This window comes from Canis lupus, chromosome 6 (assembly GCF_003254725.2).
Source record: "Canis lupus dingo isolate Sandy chromosome 6, ASM325472v2, whole genome shotgun sequence".
Lineage (NCBI taxonomy): Eukaryota > Metazoa > Chordata > Mammalia > Carnivora > Canidae > Canis > Canis lupus.
The window spans coordinates 49,333,804-49,359,675 of record NC_064248.1 but is presented as its reverse complement, the minus strand read 5'-3'; the positions used below and the strand labels follow the sequence as shown (position 1 = coordinate 49,359,675).

The 25,872-nt window shown below is 39.0% G+C and overlaps 1 protein-coding gene across 12 annotated transcripts in view; it reads left to right on the top strand.

The window, feature by feature from the left end:
• CDC14A (cell division cycle 14A) overlaps positions 1-25,872 on the top strand; it is a 292,712-nt gene that overhangs the window by 105,109 nt on the left and 161,731 nt on the right. For all 12 annotated transcript variants that reach the window (XR_007411413.1, XR_007411414.1, XR_007411415.1 and 9 more), the window contains 3 exons: positions 2,592-2,679; positions 11,379-11,609; positions 19,852-19,990. Coding sequence is in view for 9 of the 12 variants with exons in the window: in XM_025417493.3 (XP_025273278.3) it covers positions 2,592-2,679; positions 11,379-11,609; positions 19,852-19,990 (458 nt within the window). In the remaining 3 variants the exon portion in view is untranslated. The remainder of the gene's footprint in view (positions 1-2,591; positions 2,680-11,378; positions 11,610-19,851; positions 19,991-25,872) is intronic.

The window sequence follows — 25,872 nt, the reverse complement described above, 5'->3', positions numbered from 1 at the left end:
GGGAACACAAATGGTGGAGAGGGAGAAGCAGACTCCCTGCTGAGTGAGAGCCTGACACTGGGCTTGATCCCAGGACCCTGGGACCATGACCTGAGCTGAAGGCAGATGCTTAACTAGCTGAGCCATCTAGGCACCCAAGGATTCAGGTTTTATTATTTTTTTCTTACAGTGAAGAACATGTACAGTTTTCCTACGTAGCATTTGATAGGCAGTACAGTAGGCTTTGGAATGTAAGGGGTAAAACCATCTTCTTGCCTCATGTTTGCTGAGACATTTGTTTGTAAAGTGTGGTAGGGTTGGGGAGTACCTTTGGTTTCTGTCCTATCTAGATTTCTGTGAAGTGTGTTTGTGTATTTAATTAGAAAACCAATTTGTATCATCTTAAATATTTTATTATTGATAAATATTGACGTTTGTTTAATTCACTGTGAAAGAAGGCACACATTAATTTGGGAAACTTAACTGAAATAAGCTTATGTTATATTAGTCAGTTGAAAGCTATAGCTTTCTTACTAATTTTTTTCAGGTTTAGATTTAAGACCCAAATGTCATTGTTTACTCCATCAAGCTTATCTAAGCTACTGAATATAGTCCAGTGTGATCTGCTGTTTATCTTTTTGTGTAGACAGATTTGCAAACATATTCTTTTTGGTTTTGTGAGTGAATGTATCTTAGTGAATTCACTGCCTTTCTCCATATGATTGATTATAAAAGGTTACTATTTAACCAAATGGATGTCAGTAATCCAAATAAACAGACATAGTACGATAAATTTATCTAGGCTTACTTAGTGGTCAAGGATACAGAAAGAGTGAACATAGAAACCTGCTTTCTTTTATTGTTCAGAAAGAATTGCCTTTAGCCTTTTGCTGATGAGAGGATACCTTTATTTTTGAATTTTTAAATGATGTTTTAAGCTTATTAATTACTTAAGAGGGACATTGGACCATTAGAGACTGCTTTCTTTCAACAAGAAAAAGCTTAAGTGTCACAAAGAGTTATATATTACATTCTTTAATCAGATTGTTATGAATAGTTATGCCTGAGATATAATTTGGCATGTGTAATCATAACATTCAGTAGCTCTAAGATTTTATTTCTGGCATTATGGGGATATTATATTTATTATAGTTAGATTAATGCAATTCAGGCATTTATAATGTGTCATGTAAGGTTTCACTTATAACTTATTATAAGTGGAAAGAAACATCTCATTTTAAACATAGAAATTGTACAGCTAAGTTTTGATTTTCATGAAAATTAGAAATGATAATTGTAGTATAAGTAATTAAAGGCTCTAATTTCCTTGATGGCGTTACTCCAATTAATTTAACAACTACTTTAGTGCTCTTAACAGTAGGATGCAATCTGTATTTGATACATATTCCTACCTTTGGGGTCTGTGCCATGTAGTGGTGGAGAAGAAAGCCTTTTTAATGGATATTCTTGATCCAGTAGAGAACTGCCTTTCTTCCCAGCTTGAGGAGGTATCTGTACAGTGCTAGAGAGCCTTGAGGGTAGAAATAGAGTCTAGAAGCTGGGCCTCATGGTAGGATAGGGGTGGGTTGTGAGTGGGCTAAAGAATGCTTATGTGAAGAAGTGACACATATTTTATGATGCATTGCACAGATGTGTTCCAACTCTCTGCAAATCTTGGGTACCTTCAGCCCTGCCCCAGTGTTCCATGGGTTTAGAGGCACATAAGGAAGGAAAGCAAGGAAGAGGATAATGGAGCAGTAGGAGGATGCTAGGCCCCTTCCCTGGTCTTCAGAGGTTTTCTGAGGATCCTTTAGGGACTGTAGACCAGAGGCTGACAACTGGTGTGTTTTATTTGGTTTCATCTTATTTAAAAACTAGTCAACATCAAATATAGAGAGATTCATGTGAAAACCAATTCAGAAGGTCAGCCACATTCAGTTATCCTTTCCTGCAGGGTGACTCTAACCAGAGCTGAAGAGTCACCTGCCTGCGTTTATGTCTCTCTTCTGACTAGTGTAGCTGTTTGGGTTTGCAACCCCTGTGGGAGACTTTGGCTGACTCAAGTTTGTGGGGTACCTCGAGGGTTTGATAACTTTGTTCCTCACTCCTTCCTCCTTCATACCCAGTCTAAAATCAACACTGCCAATAGTAGTAACCTATACAAACAGGAAAAAAAAAATGGAAGTGTGTTCATTAAGACCCTGACATTTATAGATTTTTTTCATCCTTTAAAATATGTTTACCATGTTCATGAAAAGTGCTTATATTTTCTTTTATCTTCTCTCCCTTTATTTATTGCAGAGACAAGTAATATTTGTTTTCATTTCATTGCATTGCAGAGTAGCCAGGAGACAAAATTATTTTAAGCAAAGTACCTCTACTTTAAATAAAGTTTTCTAAACTTTTCGTAGATAATAAAACATTTTCTGAAACAGATTGAAATATCAGTTTGAGAATCAGATGCATGTTTTTATTTTAAGCTATATTACTTTGTCGTCACATACATTCAATAGTACTAACAGAGTGAAAAGCAGTTTTATTTGTAAGGGTTTCCGAAATTGTATAAGAATTATAAAATATTTTTCTTCTCTTTTCTCACAAAATTCTACCAGCGAGTTGAAAATGGTGACTTCAACTGGATTGTTCCAGGAAAATTTTTAGCATTTAGTGGACCACATCCAAAAAGCAAAATTGAAAATGGTAGGTTTTTCTTTACTTTACCATCCAAAAATTTATTTCAGTTCATCTTCTTTAATTTCTTAATTTCCTCAGATAATCCTTTCTTTTGGTAATAGTCTCCAGAGAATATTTATTAATTAAAAAATTGAACAGTAGTAATTAGAGTGTTAAATATAGTTTAGTAGGTGAAGTTATAATCCTGTTTTAAAACTAGAAAAAATTTAAATTTTAAAATGCATAAATAGGCACTTTACCTGACCCAGTTATCAAAGAAGAATCTGAGAAGCAACTGGTCAACCTCATAAGCAGATTGTTGAATTCTGTCAGTGGTTCTGAGATTTATTTGGTGGCAAAGTGCTGTATCAGAGTATTCTTTGGGGAACATCATGTGGAACAATAACAATAATGATGGTGATGACATAGTTACTACCTAAGCACTACAGTATCTCATTTAATATGCACCTCTATGAGATTTAGATATAGTTATCTCCATTTTGCAGAAGAAGAAACTGAGGCTTTTATGAGTAGGAAATTTACCCAGAGTAATAGGGGGAACTGGTACTCCATCCCAGACCTGAGCTCCTACACTTTGCTACCATACTGACCTATTTAGTTCCATTATGACTAGAATACCTTTCTAGCTGACAGTGATTAAATTACTCATTTGCAGTATGTGTATAGCCAGGGGCATACGTACTCAGGAAGACAAAAAAAAAAAAAAAAAAAAAAAAAAAAAAGCAAAACAAAACAAAAAAAGCCTCTTGAATGAAACATATTCAGCTATGTGAGTTTTCACAGTAATATTTATTTTCTCTATTTATTTATTTTCACCTGCCAACATTCCTAGAAGACAAGTAATGATAGGCACCAAGATTTAAGTATAATTTATGGGAGCAGCACATAAAATTAAAAAATTTTACCTATGAATATAATAGTTTCTTTTTATTGCTCTTTATCTAGTCATAGAACTGGAACATCAGTCTTTTGAGGAAACATCTGAAACCCAGAGTTTAGGGTTATTCTCCTTTTATCACCATCATCATCCTAAGTATTAGTTTGAAAATCTAGTTTCATTGTATATTGTTAATCATACATTCAGATTTACTGATTTGTTTGAGCTTCCACAAATGTGTGTGTCAGTTCATGCGTACAGCATATGTTCTAGGGAACTCTGCTTCAAGCATGGTTTCCCTGTAATGGGTAATGCAAGTCTAGAGAGTTAAGCTACCAAATAGGAGTCCTCTGTACTGAAGCCAGAATTACATCTTCTCATTCATGAAATTGTTAATGAATCTCTTTTGCTCCATTGATTAACCTCTCCCATGTTGGGTTGTCAGGAGTACCATGTTAAGTGCCCAAGGAAACTGCTTTCTGGCAGTTGGTCTTTCAAGACAGGATTGATTAAATTTACCTTTGGCCTTCTATGCAAAGTGATCTGACTCAGACCTAGGAAATCTCAGTGGGTGTGTAGTTTCAGTAGTGGCTTTGTTGGTGGGTGTTCATTTGATGAAGTTGAAAGAATTTTGCCATTTAGGGTTCCTGTGTTTTATGACATTTTCTTAAAGAGAAGATGAGAGGTGTAATTTAAAGAATCATTTAAAGTATTTTTAGAGAGGTAATACATGATTATATTAAAAATACAGATGAATTAATACAAAGCACATAAAAATTACCTATAATTCTACCCAAGTTTTCTAGGTAGTGGTTGGTGGTGGGATTATAGGGGGATTTAATTTTCTTTCCATCCGCTTCTTTGTATTTGTGTGTACACGTTTTTTTTTTTTTCCTTTTCCAGTGAACACACACACACATACACACACATACAAACCTTTCTTTTTTTATAAGCATAGCATCATGATTACTATCTATTTTATTATTTTATTTTATTTTATTTTATTTTATTTTATTTTATTTTATTTTATTTTATTTTTTTAAAGATTTTTTATTTATTTATTCATAGAGATGCAGAGAGAGAGAAAGGCAGAGACACAGGCAGAGGGAGAAACAGGCTCCATGCAGAGAGCCTGACGTGTGACTCGATCCAGGGTCTCCAGGATCACGCCCTGGGCTGCAGGTGGCGCTAAACCGCTGTGCCACCGGGGCTGCCCTATCTTTTTATTTTAAAAAGATTTATTTACTGTTATTTTAGAGAGAGAGAGAGAGAGGGCGAGCAAGGAGAGGGACAGAAGGAGAGGGAGGGAGAGAATCTCATGCAGACTCTCTGCTGAGCACAGATCCTGATGTGAGGCTTGCTCCCAGGTCCCTGAGATCATGACCTGACCCCAAATCAAGAGTTGACCGCTTAATTGACTGAGCCACCAGGCACCCCATGATTACTGTCTTATATCAGCTTTTTTCACCTAACATGTCACAGACTTCTTTCCATGGTAGTAAATGTAGGTTTTCATTATATTTTTCCATGACTGCATTATATATTATTCTGTGATGTGCTATAATGCTGTTACTTTCTGAATGAGATCTACATTGTTTACAGTTTTTCATTTTTCATGGTTGGCAAATGTTCACATTTTTTTGTAGTTCTCCTTTCTTCTCTAAATTCTTAAGTAGTAGAATCATTGGATAAAAGGCTCGAATATTTTGTGTGACAATTCTTTTTTTTTAATTGAAGAACAGTTGCCTTTAATATTGTATTAATTTTAGGTGTACAACATAGTGATTGGATATTTCTGTACATTAGAACATGGTCACCACATTCAATCTAGTTACCATCTGTCATGTGTAGTTATTTCAATATTATTGACTTATTCCCTATATTGTATAATTACATATCAGTGTCTTGTTTATTTTATAGTGGGAAGATTGTAACTTCTTAATTGTCAAAAATCTTTAAAAATTACAATATTGGGAAATAACTATAGCTACATTTGCCTATATGCCAGGAATGGGGCTAATAATAATAAGCCTTTTGTGCACATATCATTTCTTTAAGAATCAGAACCACTCTCTAGGGGAGGTGATAGTTATTTTATGGAAGACAAGGTAAGAGGTTCAGAGGAATTACCTCACTTGCCCAGATTTACACGGCTAGAAAATGGCAGTACATGGATTCAAACACAGGTCTCTCTGATTCCAAATTCTGTATTACTTTTCATCTTAATACAGAGGAAGTACATGTTCACTATAGAAAACTTAAGCAATATAGAGAAAAAGCCACCCTATAATTACATAATCTAGAAATGAACACTTAAGATACTGCTCCAAATGCATCTTTTTTTTTTTTGGTCCCTATGCATCTATTGTGCCTTCTTACATTGAGGGAAAAAAAAGTCTGAAAGGGCAACTTACCTAGTATTTGTTGGTTTTTATGATGTCTAGAACAATCTCACTTAAGGCTGTCATTAGTAAATATTGATCTTTTATTGGACTCCCTGTTTTAAGATCTGATAGTCACTAGAAGCTTCATCATATTTTTTGTAAAAGGGCTTTAACTTTGTACATCTTTTTTGAGCTTAAGAAAATAATTGTGTGATGGAATTAATAAACTTGATCCAATTACAGTGAAATCTAGGCGCTTTTTTTTTTTTTTAAATTGAGAAACTGTTTTCTGAGGAGGCCGAAAATTGTGTTAGGGGTTTGTTAATAGAAAAGGTAGATTTTACAGAAATTAACACTCAAAAAGCTGTTGCAAGGATGTAGCAAAAGAAGTCGGGAAATCTTAGGCAGAATGCATTTTAAGAGTCTTAGGTGTGTGATATATCAACACCGAGCAAGTTGCTTGTTACAATTATCTTGGTTCACATTGTTTTGATGGTGGAGAAGAGAAGAACCCCACTTTTTTTTGGTTAAATAAGTTTGAATTGATACATAAATAATAAAATAGTAGAATGAAACATATTTTGGATTTCCAGTTTTCCAAAAAATCCCACAAACTCAGAGATGGCAATGTCCTTCTCTCTTTAAAAAAAAAATAAGAAAGAAAGAGAGAAAGAAAACACCAAAAAGATGGCTGGAGATAAGGAATGGCAACAGTTTGAAGCCTGTTAAGAGAAGCTGGTGTGCTGAGCTTGGGCAGTGGAACCTGACTCCGCCCCTTATTGGTCGTGTGAACTTCCTAGGGCTCCACAACTTCTCTGAGCATGAGTTTCTTTGTATGTCAACAGGGATGGGAGCTGGGGAAGTAGGATGTACAATGCAGGCATCTAGTGAAGATTAGAGATGCTATGAAGTGTCTTGCACAGTGTCAGGCACATAATAATAGGTGCTTCTTAGATAGCAGATAACCTGATAACATTTTTCTCATTAATGAGCCTAAATATATTTTCTTGCTTCCTACATTTACCTGCCCATTTTGAAGTTTTTACTTTTCTTTTTAGAAAGATTGTGTTTATTTATTTGAGAGAGAGAGAGAGCGAGCCAGCCAGCTGGAGCTAGCAGGAATGAGGCGGGAAGGGCAGAAGCGGACTCCCCACTGAGTAGGGATGCCAACTTGGGGCTCTCTCCTAGGACTCTGGGACGGTGAGCTGAGCTGAAGGCAGATGCTTAACCGAGGGAGCCACCCAGGCGCCCCAAGTTTTTACTCTTAATAATGACTGGGTGACTAGTCATTTCACTGGTGTTTTTCAGTGTCCTAAATAATAACATTGTTATTATTTTTTTTCAGTGTCCTAACTTTAAATGAGGGGTTGGGAAGAGAGGAATTTTAAATCTCTGGGCTCTGAAATTCTGTCTCTGGTTAGGTCAGGTCTTGGGCTTCGCCCGGGATTACTGATGCTAGGGCGCATTCTAGTGGCCAAATGGAGGAAGGGGCTGATGAATGCTAAGCTCTGTACGTTGCTAAAACCAGTCCCAAATGCATTGATAACATCCAGTTATTCAGAGGTCATAGGATATTGTTATTCTCGTTGGTTATAACTCACTTGAGACAGTTTTGAGGATTTTAAAGAATTCTCACTATCTCTTGGAAGTGTAGCCCATAATGTTCACATAATGTTCCTTTATTTGGAGACCTAACAGATGGAGTCAAGCTGGATCTTACTGAAATCCACCCCAGCACAGGCTCTGGAATCTGATTACTAGGGTTCACATGCTGCCTCCATCTCTCACTAGCTGTGTACGCCTGGGCTAGTTTACTTTTCTAGACAGCAATAACTGGGTAATTGCAAGGTTTAACGAGATGATCCATATGAAGCATTTAGTTTAGTGCCTTGGCACATGGTAAGTGCTTAGTCAATGTTAGCCAGGATCATTATTATTCTTGTTATTATTTCGGTGTCCTATTGTCATATTTGGATAACTGTCCAGTGTTGTTATTGGTTTTTAAAATCTAGATATACACATAGTTTCTTTTAATAGTTAAATTAGGTATATTATCTATAATGCCATTTAGTCCTGATAGAAATTAATATATAAGAAGAAAGTTTCTTCCTCCTCCTCTTCTTGGTAGAGAGGGGGTGGGAGGGATAGATGCCACACCAACCATTAGCACATCTGAAAACAGGAGCCATCACAGAGGTGCCAGGTATGCTAGGAACCCAGGGTCAGAAGGTGCTCATCAGCCTGCCACACCAGGGGAAGACTTCCCATGTATTTAGGAGTCCTCTCTTTCCCATTCTTACATGATAGAAAAACTCTGTTTCCTTATGCCAACTGATGTGGTTTGGAGCAGAGTCCATAAGCCACCAGTCAAGAAGGAATTCTTGAGACATTTTCAGTGCAAAAAGTGTTTTTATTATAGCATGAGGACAGGACCCCTGGGCAGAAAGATCTGCCCACCCCCTCCACCCCCCTCCCCACCCCCTGAGGAATGATTGATTGATTAGATACTTTGGAATTGGGAGATATAAAGATAAAGGAAGTCTCTCTTTTTTTAAAATAAATTTATTTTTTATCGGTGTTCAATTTGCCAACATATAGAATAACACCCAGTGCTCATCCCGTCAAGTGCCCATCTCAGTGCCTGTCACCCAGTCACCGCCACCCCCCCGCCCACCTCCCCTTCCACCACCCCTTGTTCATTTCCCAGAGTTAGGAGTCTTTCATGTTCTCTCTCCCTTTCTGATATTTCCCACTCATTTTTTCTCTAAAGGAAGTTTCCAAGAGGATTTTTTATATGCTAAAGACTTATAGGATGCTAGAGGCCTAGTTATTGTGGAGCTCAGGTTGTTTTTCCCTCTAGCAAAGTACTGAGACAGTTGGGAGTTCCTGGAGGACTGTCTTACTCTGTCGGTCTCAGGTATCTGAGTCTATGGGCTTCAGGTTATAAATAAACTTGATTTTACCTACATTTCTTTCTTCCATTGTTCCCCATATCACCAACCATAACTCTTTTCTCCTTTAGATTGTAAATCTGTTGCTGGAAAATAATATGAGCTAAAAGGGAAAACACATTTGTTTTTTCCAAGTAGAAAAGCATCCATTTTCTCTAAATGCGTGTGTATGTCTGTGTGTGTGTGTCTGTGTGTATAAGTTACTGTGTCTCCACAGAAGATTGAAAATAGGCTCTGTGTTACCTGTTTGCCTGGAAGCAGCATGGTCCGTGAAGATCTTGTCTGGGCTGTGGGGCATTTTGATCTGCCGTCCACTTCTTCTTCCATTCATTGTGTGGCCGTGGCCCAGTATACCAGTTAGGGCTCTTGGTTGCAGGCAGCAGAACCAGCTCAGGGAGATTAAACCAAAAAGGCATTGATTGGAATTATGCTGGGAATCTCAGCCTCCTAGAGAAGTCTGGAGAAGGAGGCCTAAAAAATGAACAGGATCCAGAGGAGATGATATCTTGGCAGAGTCCAGGCAGTGAAATGCAGCCACACCACTTCCAACAGAGGGAATTCAATACAAGGGATTTGTTACAGAGATGGCCAAAAAGGAAGACAGCAACACTGAAGAAACCAGAATATTATGGAGGAAACAAGCGCCTGCCTTTAGGAAAGGTAGAAAGTGAGGTTATCAGAATCTGGGGCCTGGAACACAGGGAGCCAGGCTGGTATTGGATCTGAAGGGAATGCTGCCCAGCTGGTGTGTGCACTTGGGGGCTGTGGAGTCAAGACCAGGCGGCTGGGCGGCTCCTGTCTTCTGCTGCTGAAGCTTTGCTGGCCCCCACACAGAAGCCCCTTTTCCTTCCTCTGGCCTCCTCTGGTCACTCTGGTTGTGTTCTGTGCCTCCTATGTTTTGAACGGACAGCGAGCACCAGCTGCAAATGTCCTCTGCAGACCCTGGCCCCAGCACGAGAGGGTTGACTTGCTGCAGAGAGAAAGTAGGAAATGACTCGCATGTGCAGGGTCTGAGGCAGCAGGAAATACAGCCAAAGACACAGTGCAGAACTTGCTGGTTTACTTTGCTGGCCACCACCGCCCATACGCATAGGACCCACCATCACGAAAGAGTTGTGAATGAGATTGTCTCATGTGGGATGCCAGAGTCCATGAACCCTGCACAAGGTACAGATGTGGCAGTCAGGGTCCCCTCTTAATCCCCGGGGCTGTGGACAAGGTCTACAGTGGTCAAAGCCTCTGGTGGTCACTTCTGTTGATTGGCAAAGTCCAGGTCACATGTCTGTAACCCAGCTGACCCTGTGGTATCCAGGGAATGCTCACAGGGTGCTGGATCCACCTGAAAGAGAAGGGATTTTTAGGGGCTGACCACCTGTACCCCTGCCCCCCACAAAAAAGAAAGGTCTAAAAAATTATTCAACTTTTTTTAGTTTCTCGATCTGTTAAATGGGTGGGGTTTGCTATTATTACCTTCACAGGCTGTGTTGGGAATTAAATGATAAACAATGGTGACTTCACATGGTAGGTGCTTAAAAATTCTTACTCTGTTTCATGGGGGATTGCACTATAGATTGAAACTAATCACCTGGCAAAAAGGCTTTAACTGTAGTTGAAAAGTTATTTGTCAAGTGGAAGAAAAAGCACAAAGAGTCATGCCAGGCCTCCTGGGCACCTTTTTGAGTGCCTCCTGAGTGCCTTTGTTTTGGCTTGGGAGGAGTTTCTTCCGGAATTTGAATCCTATGGGTTGAAGTTTCTCTCTCTCTCTTTCTTTTCCCTTCCCTTCCCTTCCCTTCCCTTCCCTTCCCTTCCCTTCCCTTCCCTTCCCTTCCCTTTCTTCTTTTTTTCTTTCTTTTCCTTTCTATCTTTTCTCCTTCCTTTCCTTTCCTTTCCTTTTCTTTTCTTTCCTTTTCTTTTTTTCTTTTCCTTTTCTTTTCTTTTCTTTTCTTTTCTTTTCTTTTCTTTTCTTTTCTTTTCTTTTCTTTCTTTTCTTTCTTCCTCCCTCCCTCCCTCTCTCTTTCTTTCTTTCTTTCTTTCTTTCATTCATTCATTCATTCATTCATTCATTCATTCATTTATTCATGAGAGACAGAGAGAGGCAGAGACACAGGCAGAGGGAGAAGCAGCCTCCCTGCAGGGAGCCCGATGTGGGACTTGATCTCAGGACTCCACGATCACGCCCTGAGCCAAAGGCAGATGCTCAACTGCAGAGCCACCCAGGTGCCCCCAAGGTTTCGAATTTTCCTTAGCAATTTCCAATACTCGGAGAAGGTTTTTTTACCCCTCCTGTGGGGTGTGTGTGTGCGTGTGCGTGTGTGTCACAGTTCTACAGACCGCTGCTTTAGAAATGTGCTTCCTCCTCTTACTCTCTCAGCAGATGCACTTTCCTCCTAAGCTCTGCTGAGATTCATAAACTTCAGAGTGACAGGTTTTCGTGTTTCTGGGTGTGTAAGGTGGAATGCGTTCCTTTGGCTCACAGCTCTGTTTTCCCTACAGGCTATCCTCTTCACGCCCCTGAAGCCTACTTTCCTTATTTCAAAAAGCATAACGTGACTGCAGTTGTGAGACTGAACAAAAAGATTTACGAGGCCAAGCGCTTCATAGATGCCGGCTTTGAGCACTATGACCTCTTCTTCATAGACGGCAGCACGCCCAGCGACAACATCGTGCGCAGGTTCCTGAACATCTGTGAGAACACGGACGGGGCGATCGCTGTCCACTGCAAAGGTGCGTCTGGCCTGGTGGCCCCTGCGCCTCCACAAGGGGAGGTGGGGGCTGCAAGCAGTCAGGCATGCAAGACAAAACCAGTTAGTGTTTTTTTGTTTGTTTGTTTTTGTTTTTGTTTTTGTTTGCTTGGGAAAACCAGAACACAAACCCATTTAAATAACCCCTTTCCTAAGGAAAAGTTTGCTTAGATATGGATAATTGGTGGAGGTATGGTTTTCCTGGCCTTATGTGACCACGCTCCTGCTCACCACCAGCAGGCCCCACGGTGAGGGAAGTCACAGTGCCTACGTGCCCTTGACAAGAGGCAAGGGTTGTTAGTGTTTGATTGATTGTTTTTTCTTTCTTTTTCTTCTAGAATTGCCTACCTCCTTTCTACCCTCCTCCACCCTTCTCATATTTGATGCTCCCATTATACGACCCAGCTGTCTGGAGTCCCATTTTGCTCTCTGCTCCCCCTTTCCCCTTCCTAGTCTTTTGCATGATGAACCAGTGTCTTCCCTGCCCATTGCCAGTGGACAGCAGCATCTTTGGGTCATCGGCTAGTAGCTAGCTCACTGCAGATGCTGTTACTGCTTCTTTTGAGGGATCTTGGTTATGTAAAGATTTGGTTATGTAAATAAATCTCTGCTCTCTAGGGGTGGGTACTTTCTGGGGCAAGGTTCTTTCAGGTTATAGGAGCACTAAGGTTGCCAGATTCAGCAAACGAAAATACAGGATGCCTAGTTAAATTTGAATTTTTGAGAAACGATGAATACTTTCTGAGTACGTTTTAGAGATGTCACAGAACATACATCCTGCATTTTATCCGGCAGCCTTGTGTTGGCTACTCAGAAAATGTGAAATAACATTTTCTCGGAGCCTGGTTGTTAGACTTGAGGAGGATCATACTGCATTTTAGATTTTCCAGCGTGGTGGGAGGTATTATACCGGGGTCTCTGATTCCAGTGACAGGGGACAGCGCTTTGGCCACCCTGGGATAGAGTCTAGTTCCTCACATGCAGCGGTTCAGAAGGCCGCTGGGTGGTGCTGCTCTCACGACTGTGAGCCTGAGAACCAGTTTGTGTGGCGTTTATGCTAATTGTCTAGTAGGTGTTGGGGATTGTGCTGTTCTTTTCAAGTGCCTAGTGCTGCTGTAACTGACTTATTCAGACAAGCATGGCTTTGGTTCTGACAGAAATTAAAATACCATTTTGTAGGCCTTTGTTTCTATGTTTAAGATTTGAGTAGGTGGAGGTACTTGGCTGACATGTGAGCAGCAACGGGAAGCTGTGTTTTGCCAGAGACCCGGAGAGATGGAAATGTGCATGCGGCCCCCTTTTGGATGAGGGCTCCTTGAGTCAGGCTTCTCACCCACATCCACAGAGCCTCTGCCCCTCCTCTTCCCACTTCTTAGCAGGATGGGGCGCTGACCTGCAGGACGTCCCATCTCTCCGATGGGTGGGGATGGGGGGTCTGCTAGGAAGGTGTCTTGTTCACTCATCATGGCAGAGTGCTTTCAGTTCTAATCGGGTCACAGTGGGGGAGTGGAGAGCCCGCTCGCCCTGGATGTGGTCCACTTGCACTCTAACTTTGCCTTTCCAGCTCATTCTGTTAAAGATTGCCCAGGCCCGAGAAAAAGCCTGCATTTCACACGTTTCAAATATCAGTGGAACTTGAGAGCTAATGGGAATAGAGCAGCTACCAACATTTAGTAGGAGATATTTATGTGTTCTTTCTCAAAGTTTATTTTTGTGTCATAAAATTTAGCACTTTTCCTCAGATGAATTTGGCCTTATTTCCTAGTCAATTAATTTTATGATTACCAAGTCATAGAGCTTTTTATCTGTGTGCCATGTCTTGGACTGACAAAGTCATGGAAGAAAAAATGCAAAACTGTCTTTAAAACTCAGTATCTTTCTCTACTTTTTAAATTGAAGTATAGTTGATTCAGTGTTATATTAGTTTCAGGCATACAATATAGTGATTGGACAGTTTATACATTATGCTGTGCTCACCATACGTGTAGCTACCATCTCTTACCACACAACACTATTACAATACCATTGACTATATTCCATGTGCTGGACCTTTCATCCCTGTGACTTATTCATTCCATAACTGGAAGCTTGTGCCTCCCACTCCCCTTCACCCACTTTGCCCCTCCCTTCATTCCCCTTTGCTTCTGCATTTGCAGATCTGTTTCTGCTTTTTTGTTTGTTTTGTATTTGGATTCCACATATAATTGAAATTGTACGTTATTTGTCTTTCCATCTGACTTATTTCACTTAGCATAATACTCTCCAGGTCCATCCATACTGTTGCAAATGGCAAAACCTCATTCTTTTTAATGGCTGAGTAATATTACATTGCCTGTGTGTATATATGTAGATATATATGTGTATATATATGATATATATATATATATCATATATATATATCATATATATATATCTAGAGAGAGAGAGACATCTTCCTTATCCATTCACCTATCGATGATGTTTAGGCTGCTTCCATGTCTTGGCTATTGTAAATAATGCTACAAGAAACAGAAGTGCATATATCTTTTTGAATTAGTGTTTTCATTTTCCTTTGGGTATCAGCATCTCTCTTGATAACATTTCTCATCTAAAATTATAAAAATGAAACTCTTTGATGTTCAACATTCTTATTACAGGTATTCTCTGTATTATATCCTAGATTTGTGAATGTTAACATTTAAAAAAATACAGTATGGGTGTGTAAGTTGTGTATATGTGTGTGTTGTGTATGTGTGTGTATTTTATGCTGCAGAGGTTTATATATTTTAATTTAAAATCAGAACTCGGGATCCCTGGGTGGCGCAGCGGTTTGGCGCCTGCCTTTGGCCCAGGGCGCGATCCTGGAGATCCGGGATCGAATCCCACATCGGGCTCCTGGTGCATGGAGCCTGCTTCTCCCTCTGCCTGTGTCTCTGCCTCTCTCTCTCTCTCTCTCTCTCTCTCTGTGACTATCATAAATAAATAAAAATTAAAAAAAAAATTTAAAAAAAAAAAATAAAAAAAATAAAATCAGAACTCTTAGCACTGAGGTGCGTTCTTGTATGGGAAGGTCACATTTACATGTGGTGACATCTTTTGGATAATGTTATTTCATTTGCTTCCACTTGTACACACATGTAGGACTCCTTTCTAAAGATTACACCTTTGGTTTAATTACAGCTGTATTGCTTTTAATAGCATACTTATCTACTATAGGCCTGTTAATTATTTTGACATCTGCCCTAATTAAGTCAGTTTAGTTTTCTGGGTATTGAAGCAGCACTGAGCATTTTAACTGAAGTAGAAGGAGGAGGGAGAGAGAATCTTATTCTATGTCACATGAACTTCAGTAGCTGCTAGAAAGGGAATGAATATGTCATGCCTCCACATAAAGTGCTATTATATAGAGAGACAAACTAGAAATTGATTTACTGGGAATGTGTGAAATCTTACCAATGATCCAGTACCTATATCCACCTTCTGGTTGATAAAATGGATGGCTATGAGCTTTTGAAAATTTCCTAGCACAAATAATAATTTTTAAAAAATGGGAGCACTATGATGTTCTGGTATGTGACCGTTGATATTCTATAGAATTTCAGAAAATGCCCCGAACTATAAGGGAATCAGCATTTAACTTGGTATAAATAGAATACTTTTCAACATCTTGTCTTGCTGTGTCAGGGAGCCCTTTAATTATGAATGCTTTAAGAAATTTGTTAAAGTTTTTATAGAAACTTAGTGAAATGTTCTTATTCTGTTGAATTGTGGTAAGAGCTCCTAACTATTGAGTGCTAAGTACGTTCTTTTTATAGATCTAAATTATAGACTCTTTATAAAAGGGGGAAGCAACTTTAGTTTCAGAGAAATTTGAAAATTTTCTGCACCACCTTTTTTGGTTGTGAGTGTGTGTGAGTAGGTGCCCAACCGAGGGAATGGGACAGCCCCTTCCTTGCACAGGGAGGGAACAGTGATAGGTAATGTTGCCTCCAGAAAGACTATCTCCTCTCCAGACAGACACCCACATTGGTGACTTCTTGGAGGGACTTTGGAAACTCACCGTGCCCTGGTTCCTAGAAGGATTCCCATTTCCCGCTTTCCCGCTGTGTTTTATCCATATGATTACCTGTAGTCTTGTCAGATGTCTGAGAGTTAACAACTCTGCAGAGGCAGAGAATATCTGCTCTGGACAGTAACAGAAAGGCTAATTACTCTTAAACTCTAATATTAAAGGAAGAGCCCCATTGAGACCATAATTAAAATTTACTCTTTTCTAGGGAATGTTGACGTTTGGTTTGGGACAAAAGGTACTTCAGATGAAATCAGGCTACATACACACATACACATACCCCTCATTTAATAAAACATTGTAAATATAATTTTTTAAAAAGAAGGCTCAATGGGAAGGGAATATAAAGCATCTGTAAACATGAGCTTGTGTGTAATTTTATTTGCATTTTTTTTAAACAAAGGTTTTAAGTAATCTCTATAGAGGTAGTGGTATACTTCTATACTAATCTATAGAGGTATACCTAGTGTGGGGCTCGAACTCATAATCCCGACATCAAGAGTCACATATTCCTCTGATGGAGCCAGCCAGGTGCCCCTCACTTGCATTTTTGATATGTATTTTCAATCTGGCATTATTGCCTCCAAGGAGGAAGAATTGTTTTTTGGAAGGGAGGAGGAGGAGGAACCATTCTTTTTCTGTATAAAGCACAGATTTACATACAGTATGTAGAGGTATGCAGTATACTGTGGCAGTAAAATTACATGGGAGACGATCAGGAAAAATGTCTTAGACTCTTGGAGGAGGCAATAATGAAAAAAAGATTGAGAAACACTGATTTAGAGACAGCTTTTTCACACTTTCACATTTATGGATCTAGGGTGGATCTGAAAATTGGTAGAATGTCATAGTTTAATTTTTTCTTACTTAGGTGGAGCTTAAATAATGGTGCATTTCACACCGTTAGGTGACTTGATGGTATCTTAGATTTGCTGAGGCACTGTATTTCAAAGTACTGGAGAGATTGGAGCAGATACTCCTTATTATTTGACCAGGGAAAGTTGACAAAGGGGCTCCGCCTTTTGGGGGAAAGATTCTTTTTTTTTGGGGGGGGGAAAGATTCTTAAACATATTAAAAACAGTACTGTCAACTTTCCCGTTTCCTTTTCTAACTAAATGTTTTCACAGATGAAATTGACCTTGTACCAGTTTTCCCGGCCAGAAATATCAGTCATCTTTGACTCTCTCTGTGACCCAGTCCAAATGTCTTTCTTACTCAGCTCCTCCTTTTTATCACCACCATCCATCCAGCCCGCCTCACCCTCTGGCCCCAGCCTCCCAGCAGCTTCCTAGCTCCTGCCTCTGTGCTTTCCAGCATAGTCCATGTGCTGCTGCTAGATCCATCTGCTTTTATCACTGCACTTTCTTGCCCCCAAATACATGGCAGCTTTATTTTGTCCTTTCCATTGGTTAAAGGCAAAAATACAGATTTTTTTTTTTACATGATAGCAGTTGTATTTTTATTAGCTGTTGATAATATCATGAATTCTGTAATACTATTTTTTTAAAGATTTTATTTATTTATTTATTCAAGAGAGACATAGAGGCAGAGACATAGGCAGAGGGAGAACCAGGCAGGTAGAGGACCCTGGGATCATGCCCTGACCCGAAGGCAGACGCTCAAGCCCTGAACCACCCAGGCGCCCCTTGAATTCTGTAATACTTTTAACATGAGTTGAATTTTGTTCATCAAAGCATCATCTACAAATATTTGAGGAGTAATAATACATATTATATACATAGGAGATAGTAATTCATATTATATACACAGGGCACTTGACACACACTGATACATTCTCCAGCCAGGCTTTTACCCATCACACCCTATGCTGAAAATATTGTGACCTTCCTATTCTTTAGAGTCTGTTAAAGTCTGTGTCAACAATGACCTATTCTTTGAAGACACTAGCAGCTCACAGAGTACTCCCCTCCCCCTTTATCTGAAAACCCAGTTTCAGTTCAAACTTCATTTCTTTCTTATTGTTTCTTGCTTGATAGTCAGCAACTACTCTGATACTCATCCTGGTCAAAAATTATATCCTATACTTGCTTATATCCTTATTCTATGAGCAGAACCTTGTCCTGGGCATCTTGAATAAACATTTGACTGCCTAAATTTAATGTTTAAAAACAATTAGAGCTTTCTTTTTATTTCTTTTTTTTTTTTTAAGATTTATTTATTTACTTGAGAGAGAGTGAGTGTGAGTGGGCAGAGGGGCAGAGGGAGAGAATCTTCAAGCAGACTCCTGCTGAGCACAGAGCCTAAGATGGGGCTCAGTCCCATGACACATGAGATCACGACCTGAGCTGAAACCAAAAGCTTGTACACTCAACTGACTGAGCCATCCAGGCATCCCCAGAGCCACTTTATTCTTCTATTAGAAAAAGTGTATATGATACAAACAGATTTTTAGTAGTGGAAAAATAACTCTGCATACTGCCTTGGTTATGGATGATACTTAAATAAAAATTTACAGTATTGAATATAATTCCAAGAAGCTAGATATGGAAAGACTTAGAAAATGCTTGTAAATGAGCACTATTGTTTCAGTCAGTCTTATATATATCATGAGGGCAGGCATCCTGCTTGTCTTCATGTTTCTGTTTCCAGATCTTTCATGGTGCCTTCTACACAAGTCGGTACCTATAAGATGAGTGACAGGATGTGAGCCAAGAGTGGAAAGAATTCTGGGATGAGAATCAAGATCATAGGGGAGTTTTAGTCCTGAATTCCCTACTCTCTTGTTATATGAGTCAATTGGCTGGTATCTTTGGGCCTCAGTTGTTCTGATGTATGAACAACCACTATTGTTGAGAGCCTGTAGCTTGATGAAGTGTTTGAATATTTTTGCAAAAGGAGGAAGTCAGCATGTATTTTTTAAAAAAGATTAGCTAAAATGTAAATCAAGTTCTATCACTTTTATTTCTTTGGAGAGAGGAAAAAGTACAGCAACTGGTAAAAAGCACTTTGAAGAAATCAGAGTTCACAATAATAACCAGTATTTCATTGAAAGTCATTTGTTTTGAAAGTCATTTCTAATTGTATTACTTAATCTTATGCAACACACAGTGCATTCAACAGAAGGAAAATAAGCTAACACAGAAGTTATTAGAAAATGCAGGAGCCCAGAGAAATGAAATTTGAGCACTTCTGTTTGCTTTGTTCTTTCTCAGTGGACTGTGTGCTCTCCCAAGGGCAGGGACAATGTTTCTTTTATTTGTCACTGTGCCTCCACCTCCTAGCACAGTACCTGGCAGGTCGTAGGTGCTCCATCAATACCTCCTAACTGAGGAAATCCTGAAATCCTGGTCTCTGAGGGAGTGAAATGGAGGTTGGGATGACCATCTGACACAGATAGTATTGACACACTTGAGGTAGTTGATGAGGCTTGATGACATCTATGGCATCTTCAAACTTTGATTCTATGATTCCTTATTCTAAAATAAGTTAGGAAAAAAACCTGAGCCATTTAAATAAACTAAAAAATTGGCCATATAATAAAATCAGTTATACTGCTGACTTCTTAGGGGTCACACAGACAAACTGTTAACTGTGGATTCATCTCAGCCTCGGCTGGGGTCAAGGTTGGAGAGGGTGGAGACACCTGACAGGTGATATTTTGTAAGTGATTGTCATGGAACCCGCATTGTCCTGACAACATTTATAATGACAGGCATTCCCAAAGGCCCCCACGGGTTGAACTTAGTAATTTTTCAAGACCCTTGCTGTGATTTTTATATTTTCTTATATAGTCTTATTTTAATTTTATGATCTGTTTTTAGAAGATTTATTGAGTTAGAATCATCTTTTAATCCCACATTATGTAAAAAGCATTGCATTATTGCCTGGGTTTGTTTGTTTGTTTGTTTATTTTACAAAATATTTATTTATTCATGAGCACACAGAGAGAGAGAGAGGCAGAGCCATAGGCAGAGGGAGAAGCAGGCTCCCTGTGGGGAGCCTGATGTGGAACTCCATCCCAAGACCCCGGGATCATGACCTGAGCCAAAGCAGATGCTCAACTGCTGAGCCCCCCAGGGGTCCCTATTTTCTGGGTTTAAAACATTTGCATTATACTTGAAACCATTGCAGTTTCTGGGCAGGGTTGGATTTCACTATTTTTGTGGGTGCATTTGCTATATTTTGTATTTCTTGGTCTATTTCCTTTTCTTGCAGCTGGTCTTGGAAGAACAGGGACGTTGATTGCCTGTTATGTCATGAAACACTACAGGTTTACACATGCTGAAATAATTGCTTGGATCAGAATATGCCGACCAGGCTCCATTATAGGACCCCAGCAGCACTTCTTGGAAGAGTAAGTATATGGTCTCCGTTACTGTATTACATCCGCCTTCTGATCATTTCTACCTCTTGTTCTCTGGTTGTGGACTGTGTCAGGCCTGTGGTTATAAAATGGCTGCATTGTGAGAGAAGTCTGTGCCTCTAATGGAATATTGTTGATTTGACAGCTAATGCATTCTAACTTTGTACCTTTTTTATCTCTTAGATCAGGTGAGAGAAGAAAATCACAGAGCCATCTCTGCCTACCTTTTTTCTGTCATCTTCTATGTGTGATCTGGCTACAGTGCAATTTTCTTATGTCATCCTACTTGACACTTTTCATTCTTTTCTTTTGTTTGCGTGTCTAAAAGCAGAATGAAAAGAAACCACAACTAAGGTCAGTCAGTGATTTTGGGGACATTGCTGCTTTCCTGACAACTAACTAAACTGCTCAAGTAGCTGCAGCTTATGAGTTACCAAGGAAGAAAAAAAGAACTGGGTTTTAGTCCTGGCCATGCCACTGAATGGCTTTATGACCTTTATTTGGAAGACTACTTATAAATTAATTCCTTCCTTCCTTCCTTCCTTCCTTCCTTCCTTCCTTCCTTCCTTCCTTCCTTCCAAGCCCATAAGGTGGAGATTAAAATCATAAAAGAACAAACCTTTCTGATTTCCCTATAAAATTTTAGAAATTACAATTGGTTTATCCATTAATAAAATGAGGAGACGAAATTAACACTAGCTGATTTAGGTCCAGCTCTAAAATGTTATCAATTATATCTTACTCAGAAATTTTCTTTCTTTTCCTTTTATGCTGCAATGGCAGTATTTTTTTTGTTTTGTTTTAATATTTTTATTATTTATTCATGATTTATTCATGAGACAGAGAGAGAGAGGCAGAGACACAGGCAGAGGGAGAAGCAGGCTCCATGCAGGGAGCCCGACGTGGGACTCGATCCCGAGTCTCCAGGATCACGCCCTGGGCTGAAGGCGGCGCTAAACCGCTGAGCCACCCGGGCTGCCTGCAATGGCTGTATTTTGAATAGCATTCTTTTATATATAATTCTTTTCCCATTGAAATAATTTTCTGTTGGTGAGAAACAAATGATTGTGACTTCCACAGAAAGGAACTTTAAGTAAGCCGTAAGCATCTGAAATGGTTAAAAGGATTTGAGGAATCCTGCTGAGGAATTACTTTAGTTCCCGGCCTGGGGGGAACTTTGGTGGGGGAGGAAATAAGAAAACAGTGCTGGAAATGTGAATTTATACCTTCACTTCAAAGACTGAAACACAAGTATAATGAATTCACAGGAAAAAAATACCCAAGAACAGGATCATTAAGAAGACAGAGGTTCCTAGGGTTGGCCTATGAGATACAAATAAAGTAATTCTGTTCCTTTAGAGATTTATTCTTTGTCAGATTCTCAGTCAGTGGTTTCTTCTGTTTTGCTTTATGTGTGCCTATAGCATGGAGCTTGGTGCAGTGTATATGCCAGCCACTTGTACTAATTGCTCACTAAAGTTAAATAAATGGCCTTAAGGATTAGGAAACAGTAACCAAGACACTACTAAGCCTAGTTCTTTAATATGTTCCATCAATCTCTTAAAACCGTTATTGGGAAGAATGTTCATCTATTAGGTACCTATTGAATACTCACCTTGCACTGGGCACTCTGCTAGGTGCAGCTCACAAGGTGAGGAGAAGTAGCTGAGAATTGCACCTCATTTTCCAAGGGGGTCAGTTACCACAGCCCTCCCACAACATGCCTGCACACTCCTCCCTCCTCCTTCTCTACTATGCCTCCTCTCTCTGCCACATCTCAAAATAACAGAAGAAATTAGGTTATGAGGCAAAGGTACTCTAGATTGAAGAAAAGTGCCTCTTTTTTTTTTTTCATTTATAGATACTTAAGCTAGAAAATTCAGGATATTTCTTTGAATATGAGTCCATATTATAATTTTTAAAGTATTTTTCTGTAAGAACTGAGGTGTAAGAATGACTTCCTTATATAACTGAAGCATTAAAATCAGTCATTAATTGGGACACCTGGGTGGCTCAGTGGTTAAGTGTCTGCCTTCGGCCCAGGGCTGTGATCCTGCAGTCCCCGGATTGAGTTCCGCATTAGCTCCTGCATGGAGCCTGCTTCTCCCTCTGCCTGTGTCTCTGCCTCTCTCTCTCTTTGTCTCTCATGAATAAATAAATACAATCTTTTTTAAAAAAATCAGTCATTAATTGAAGTCATTAAATTAAAATCAGTCCTAAAATAAGTCATTAATGCTTAGGTCAGTACCTTCCTGAAGGCAGGTTCTTTGTTTGAGGCACTAGACCTTCCATGTTTTGCAGTGTTTCTTATAGAACTGGCATGGGGAAATGCCTGGATCGCTCCCAGGCTTTCCCAGGCTTTATTAGATCACCTCCATCAAGGTAGGAGTCTAATCTGCTTTATGCTTTGAGTGGCACCAGAGGTAGTATTATGCTTTGCTTGAATCTGTATATTTTTCTTGTTCTCTTCCCCTCTCATTTTTTTCCTTTCCAAGCCTGTGTCTTGAGGTATCCCACAGCAGAAAATATTGCTTAGTGCATTCATGACGTTCACTCACCCAACAGATAGTTGTTAGATGTGCACTGTCCGTCAGGCAGTGCTCTCAGGCCTGGGGTTGCAGCACTGAACATAACAGACAAGGTGTGTAACTCCCAGGTGCAAAAATCTCTAGGGGAAGGAGCATATAATAAACAGGTGTGTAAGTTTATATACGAGATTAATTTCTGACAGCAGTATGACAGTTGAGACTAGCAGTAGGGGAGGGGAGTGATTATAGGGGACGGCTGAGGCCTTTGGTCAAGGAAGGCTTCTTGAAAGAGCCAGAACCTGGAGGGTGAGAAGGAGCCAGTGCTCCTGAATTTGTCCTGGGCAGCAGGCATGCAGATGTCCTGAGAGGGGAACAAGTGTACCATTTTTGAAAGAAGGCTAGTGTGGGTAGAATGCAAGGAGCTAGGAGTGGGCAGTTTGAGAGGTTGGCTCAGTAAATTTTCACAAAGTGAACATACTCACGTAACCACTCTTAGATCAGGAAACAGAACAATTACCAGCATCTGGAAGCCCACCTTGTGCTCCTTCCATTCACTACCTGTGCAACCGTTTGCTTACTTCTAACACCGTAGATGAGTTTTACCTGATTTTAACCTTATACAGATGGAATCAGTATGTATGTCTGGCTTCTTTCAGTCAGCATTTTTTTTTATTATGTGTAAAAATAGTGTGTTCATTTTCATTGCTGGATGAAATTCCATTGTTTGAATATATCATATTTTAGCTGTTCTGTTAGTGGATATTTAAGTTGTATCCAGATTGGGGTTATTTCATTAATATCTTTGGTACATTTGTCTGTTGGATGAATACCTATGATTGGAACATTCAGTCCTAGCAGGTATCACTAAAGACTTTTCCAAAGTAGATATGCCACCTTATATTCCTATCAATAGTGGGTGGGAGTTCCACTCTTCACATACTTATTAATACTGAATATTACCAGTCTTTCTTTCTTTTCTTTTCTTTTCTTTTCTTTTCTTTTCTTTCTTTCTTTCTTTCTTTCTTTCTTTCTTTCTTTCTTTCTTTCTTTCATTCATTCATTCATTCATTCATTCGAGACACAGATATACAGGCAGAGACACAGGCAGAGGGAGAAGCAGGCTCCCTGTAGGGAGTCTGATACTGGACTCGATCCTTGGACCCTGGGATCACAACCTGAGCCAAAGGCAGATGCTCAACCACTGAGCCACCCAGGTGCCCTGATATTGTCAGTCTTTTAAGTCATTATACTCTGCTTGTAGTGATAATTTGCTTTGTAGTTTGAATTTGCTGTTCACTGATAACAAATGTGGTTGAACGTTTCATGTATCTGTCGGCCATTTGTATATTCCCTTTTATGAAATGTATATTCATGTCTCTTACCCGTCTTTCTATCAGATTGTCTTTTTCTTGTCGATTTGTAGAAGTCTCAATATTCTGGCTGCATGCACACTGTCCCTTCTATGTAATATAAAGATATGTTCTGCTTCTCTTGGGGTTTGCTTTTTTATACCATAGTGTCTTTTGAATGGAATGTTTTAATTTCAGTGCAGTCCAGTGTCATTAATCATTTTCTTTATAGGTAATGCTTTTTATATTCCTTTTAAGACGTTTTTGTCAATATAGAGCATAGCATATTCTTTTATGTTGTTTCCTACAAGTTCTGTTGATTTCTCTACCATATTTAGATTGACAATTGATCAGGAATTGCTTTTAAAAAAATGAGATAGGAGCCAAGGCTCTTCCCCTCCCTCCCAAATGGATACCTAATTAACCTGGCGTAATTTATCAAAAAGATGACCCTGGTCACATTGCTCTAAAGTGTCACCTTTATTATAAACCAAGGGTCTGTACATGTGTGAGTTTGTTTCTTGACCTTATATTCCATTCTATGTTTGTCTGTCTTGACACTAGTATCACAATTTCTGTAGTTTTAAAATGAGTCTTATAGCTGGGAGTGTTCTTGGTCTTTATTTTCTTCTCAGAATGTTGTTTTTGAGATACATTCATGTTAAGTATGTCAGTAGTTTGTTTCTTTTTATTACTTAGTATTCCGTTGAATGAATATATCATGATGTATTGACCCATACAACTGATGATGGATGTTTAGTTTTTGGTTGTTATGAATGAAACTGCTGTGAATATTTCTCTACAAGTCTTTTTGTGGACATCTTTCTTCATTTCCTTTATTTAAATACCCAGGAATGAAGGTCACTGGGTCATAGGATTAGATATATTTTAACTTTATGAGGAAAGATTTTCCAAGGTGGTTAAATCATTTTATATACTACTTGTATGAATATGAGTTCTAATTACTTCACATCTTTGCTAACATTTTGTTTTGTAAACTTGTTTTTTGGGCAGGAGTGGAGTCATTTTGTTTGGTGTGAAATAGTGTCTCAATTTCCTGATGACTAATGATGTTGAACATTTTTTCATATATATATCTTTTGAGAGATGTTTGGCCAGGTCTTTGCCTATTTAAATTTTTTCTTTTTGTTGATTGTAATAGTTCTTTATATATTTTTTGTTACTATTTTATTTTTATTTTCAAAATATATTTTCTTTCCTATATATTTTTTGCAGAATTTCCAAGATATTATTTTATTTTAAAAATATGTGTTGAAGATCCTATTAAACCATTATTTTTCACAGTACTATATACAGAGTTGATGGAAAATATATTGGTTTTCTACGGATGATTTAACATTAGGAAGAGCAGTTAAAGTTGTGTGTTGCAGCTTTACAACAGGCATTTCTGCTTTTCAGTGAGATTTAAAAAAAAACTATTGTATTTATTTATTGGAGAGAGAGAGAAGAGAGCAGGGGACAGGGGGTGGGGTTTAGGAGTAGAGAGAGAGGGAGAAGCAGACTACCCAATGAACAGGGAGCTGGACTTGGCACTCTGTCCCAGGGTCCTGAGATCATGACCTGAGCTAAAGGCAGATGCTTAACCAATTGAGCCATCTAGGTGCCCAGTGAGATTTTTTTCTTAATTGAGATGTAATTGTCATATAACATTATATTAATTTCAGGTTTACAAAATAATGATTTGATATTTGTATATATATTTTAGATACAAGTCATTTGTCAGATATAATTGTGCTGTATGTCTTCTAATGAACAGAATTTAAAGTTTTGCTGAAGCTGATTTTTGAAAATTAACCAGATATCTTGCAACCATAGAAATTTCACTTATTAATTTTGATAGTTTCTTTTTTTTTCTTATTGCTGAGATTTCCAGTACAATGTTAGTTAGAGGTGGTAAAAGTGCACATCCTCGTCTTGCTCTTGATATTAAAGGGCAGCATTCAGCCTTTCACCACTAAATGTGATGTTAGCTGTG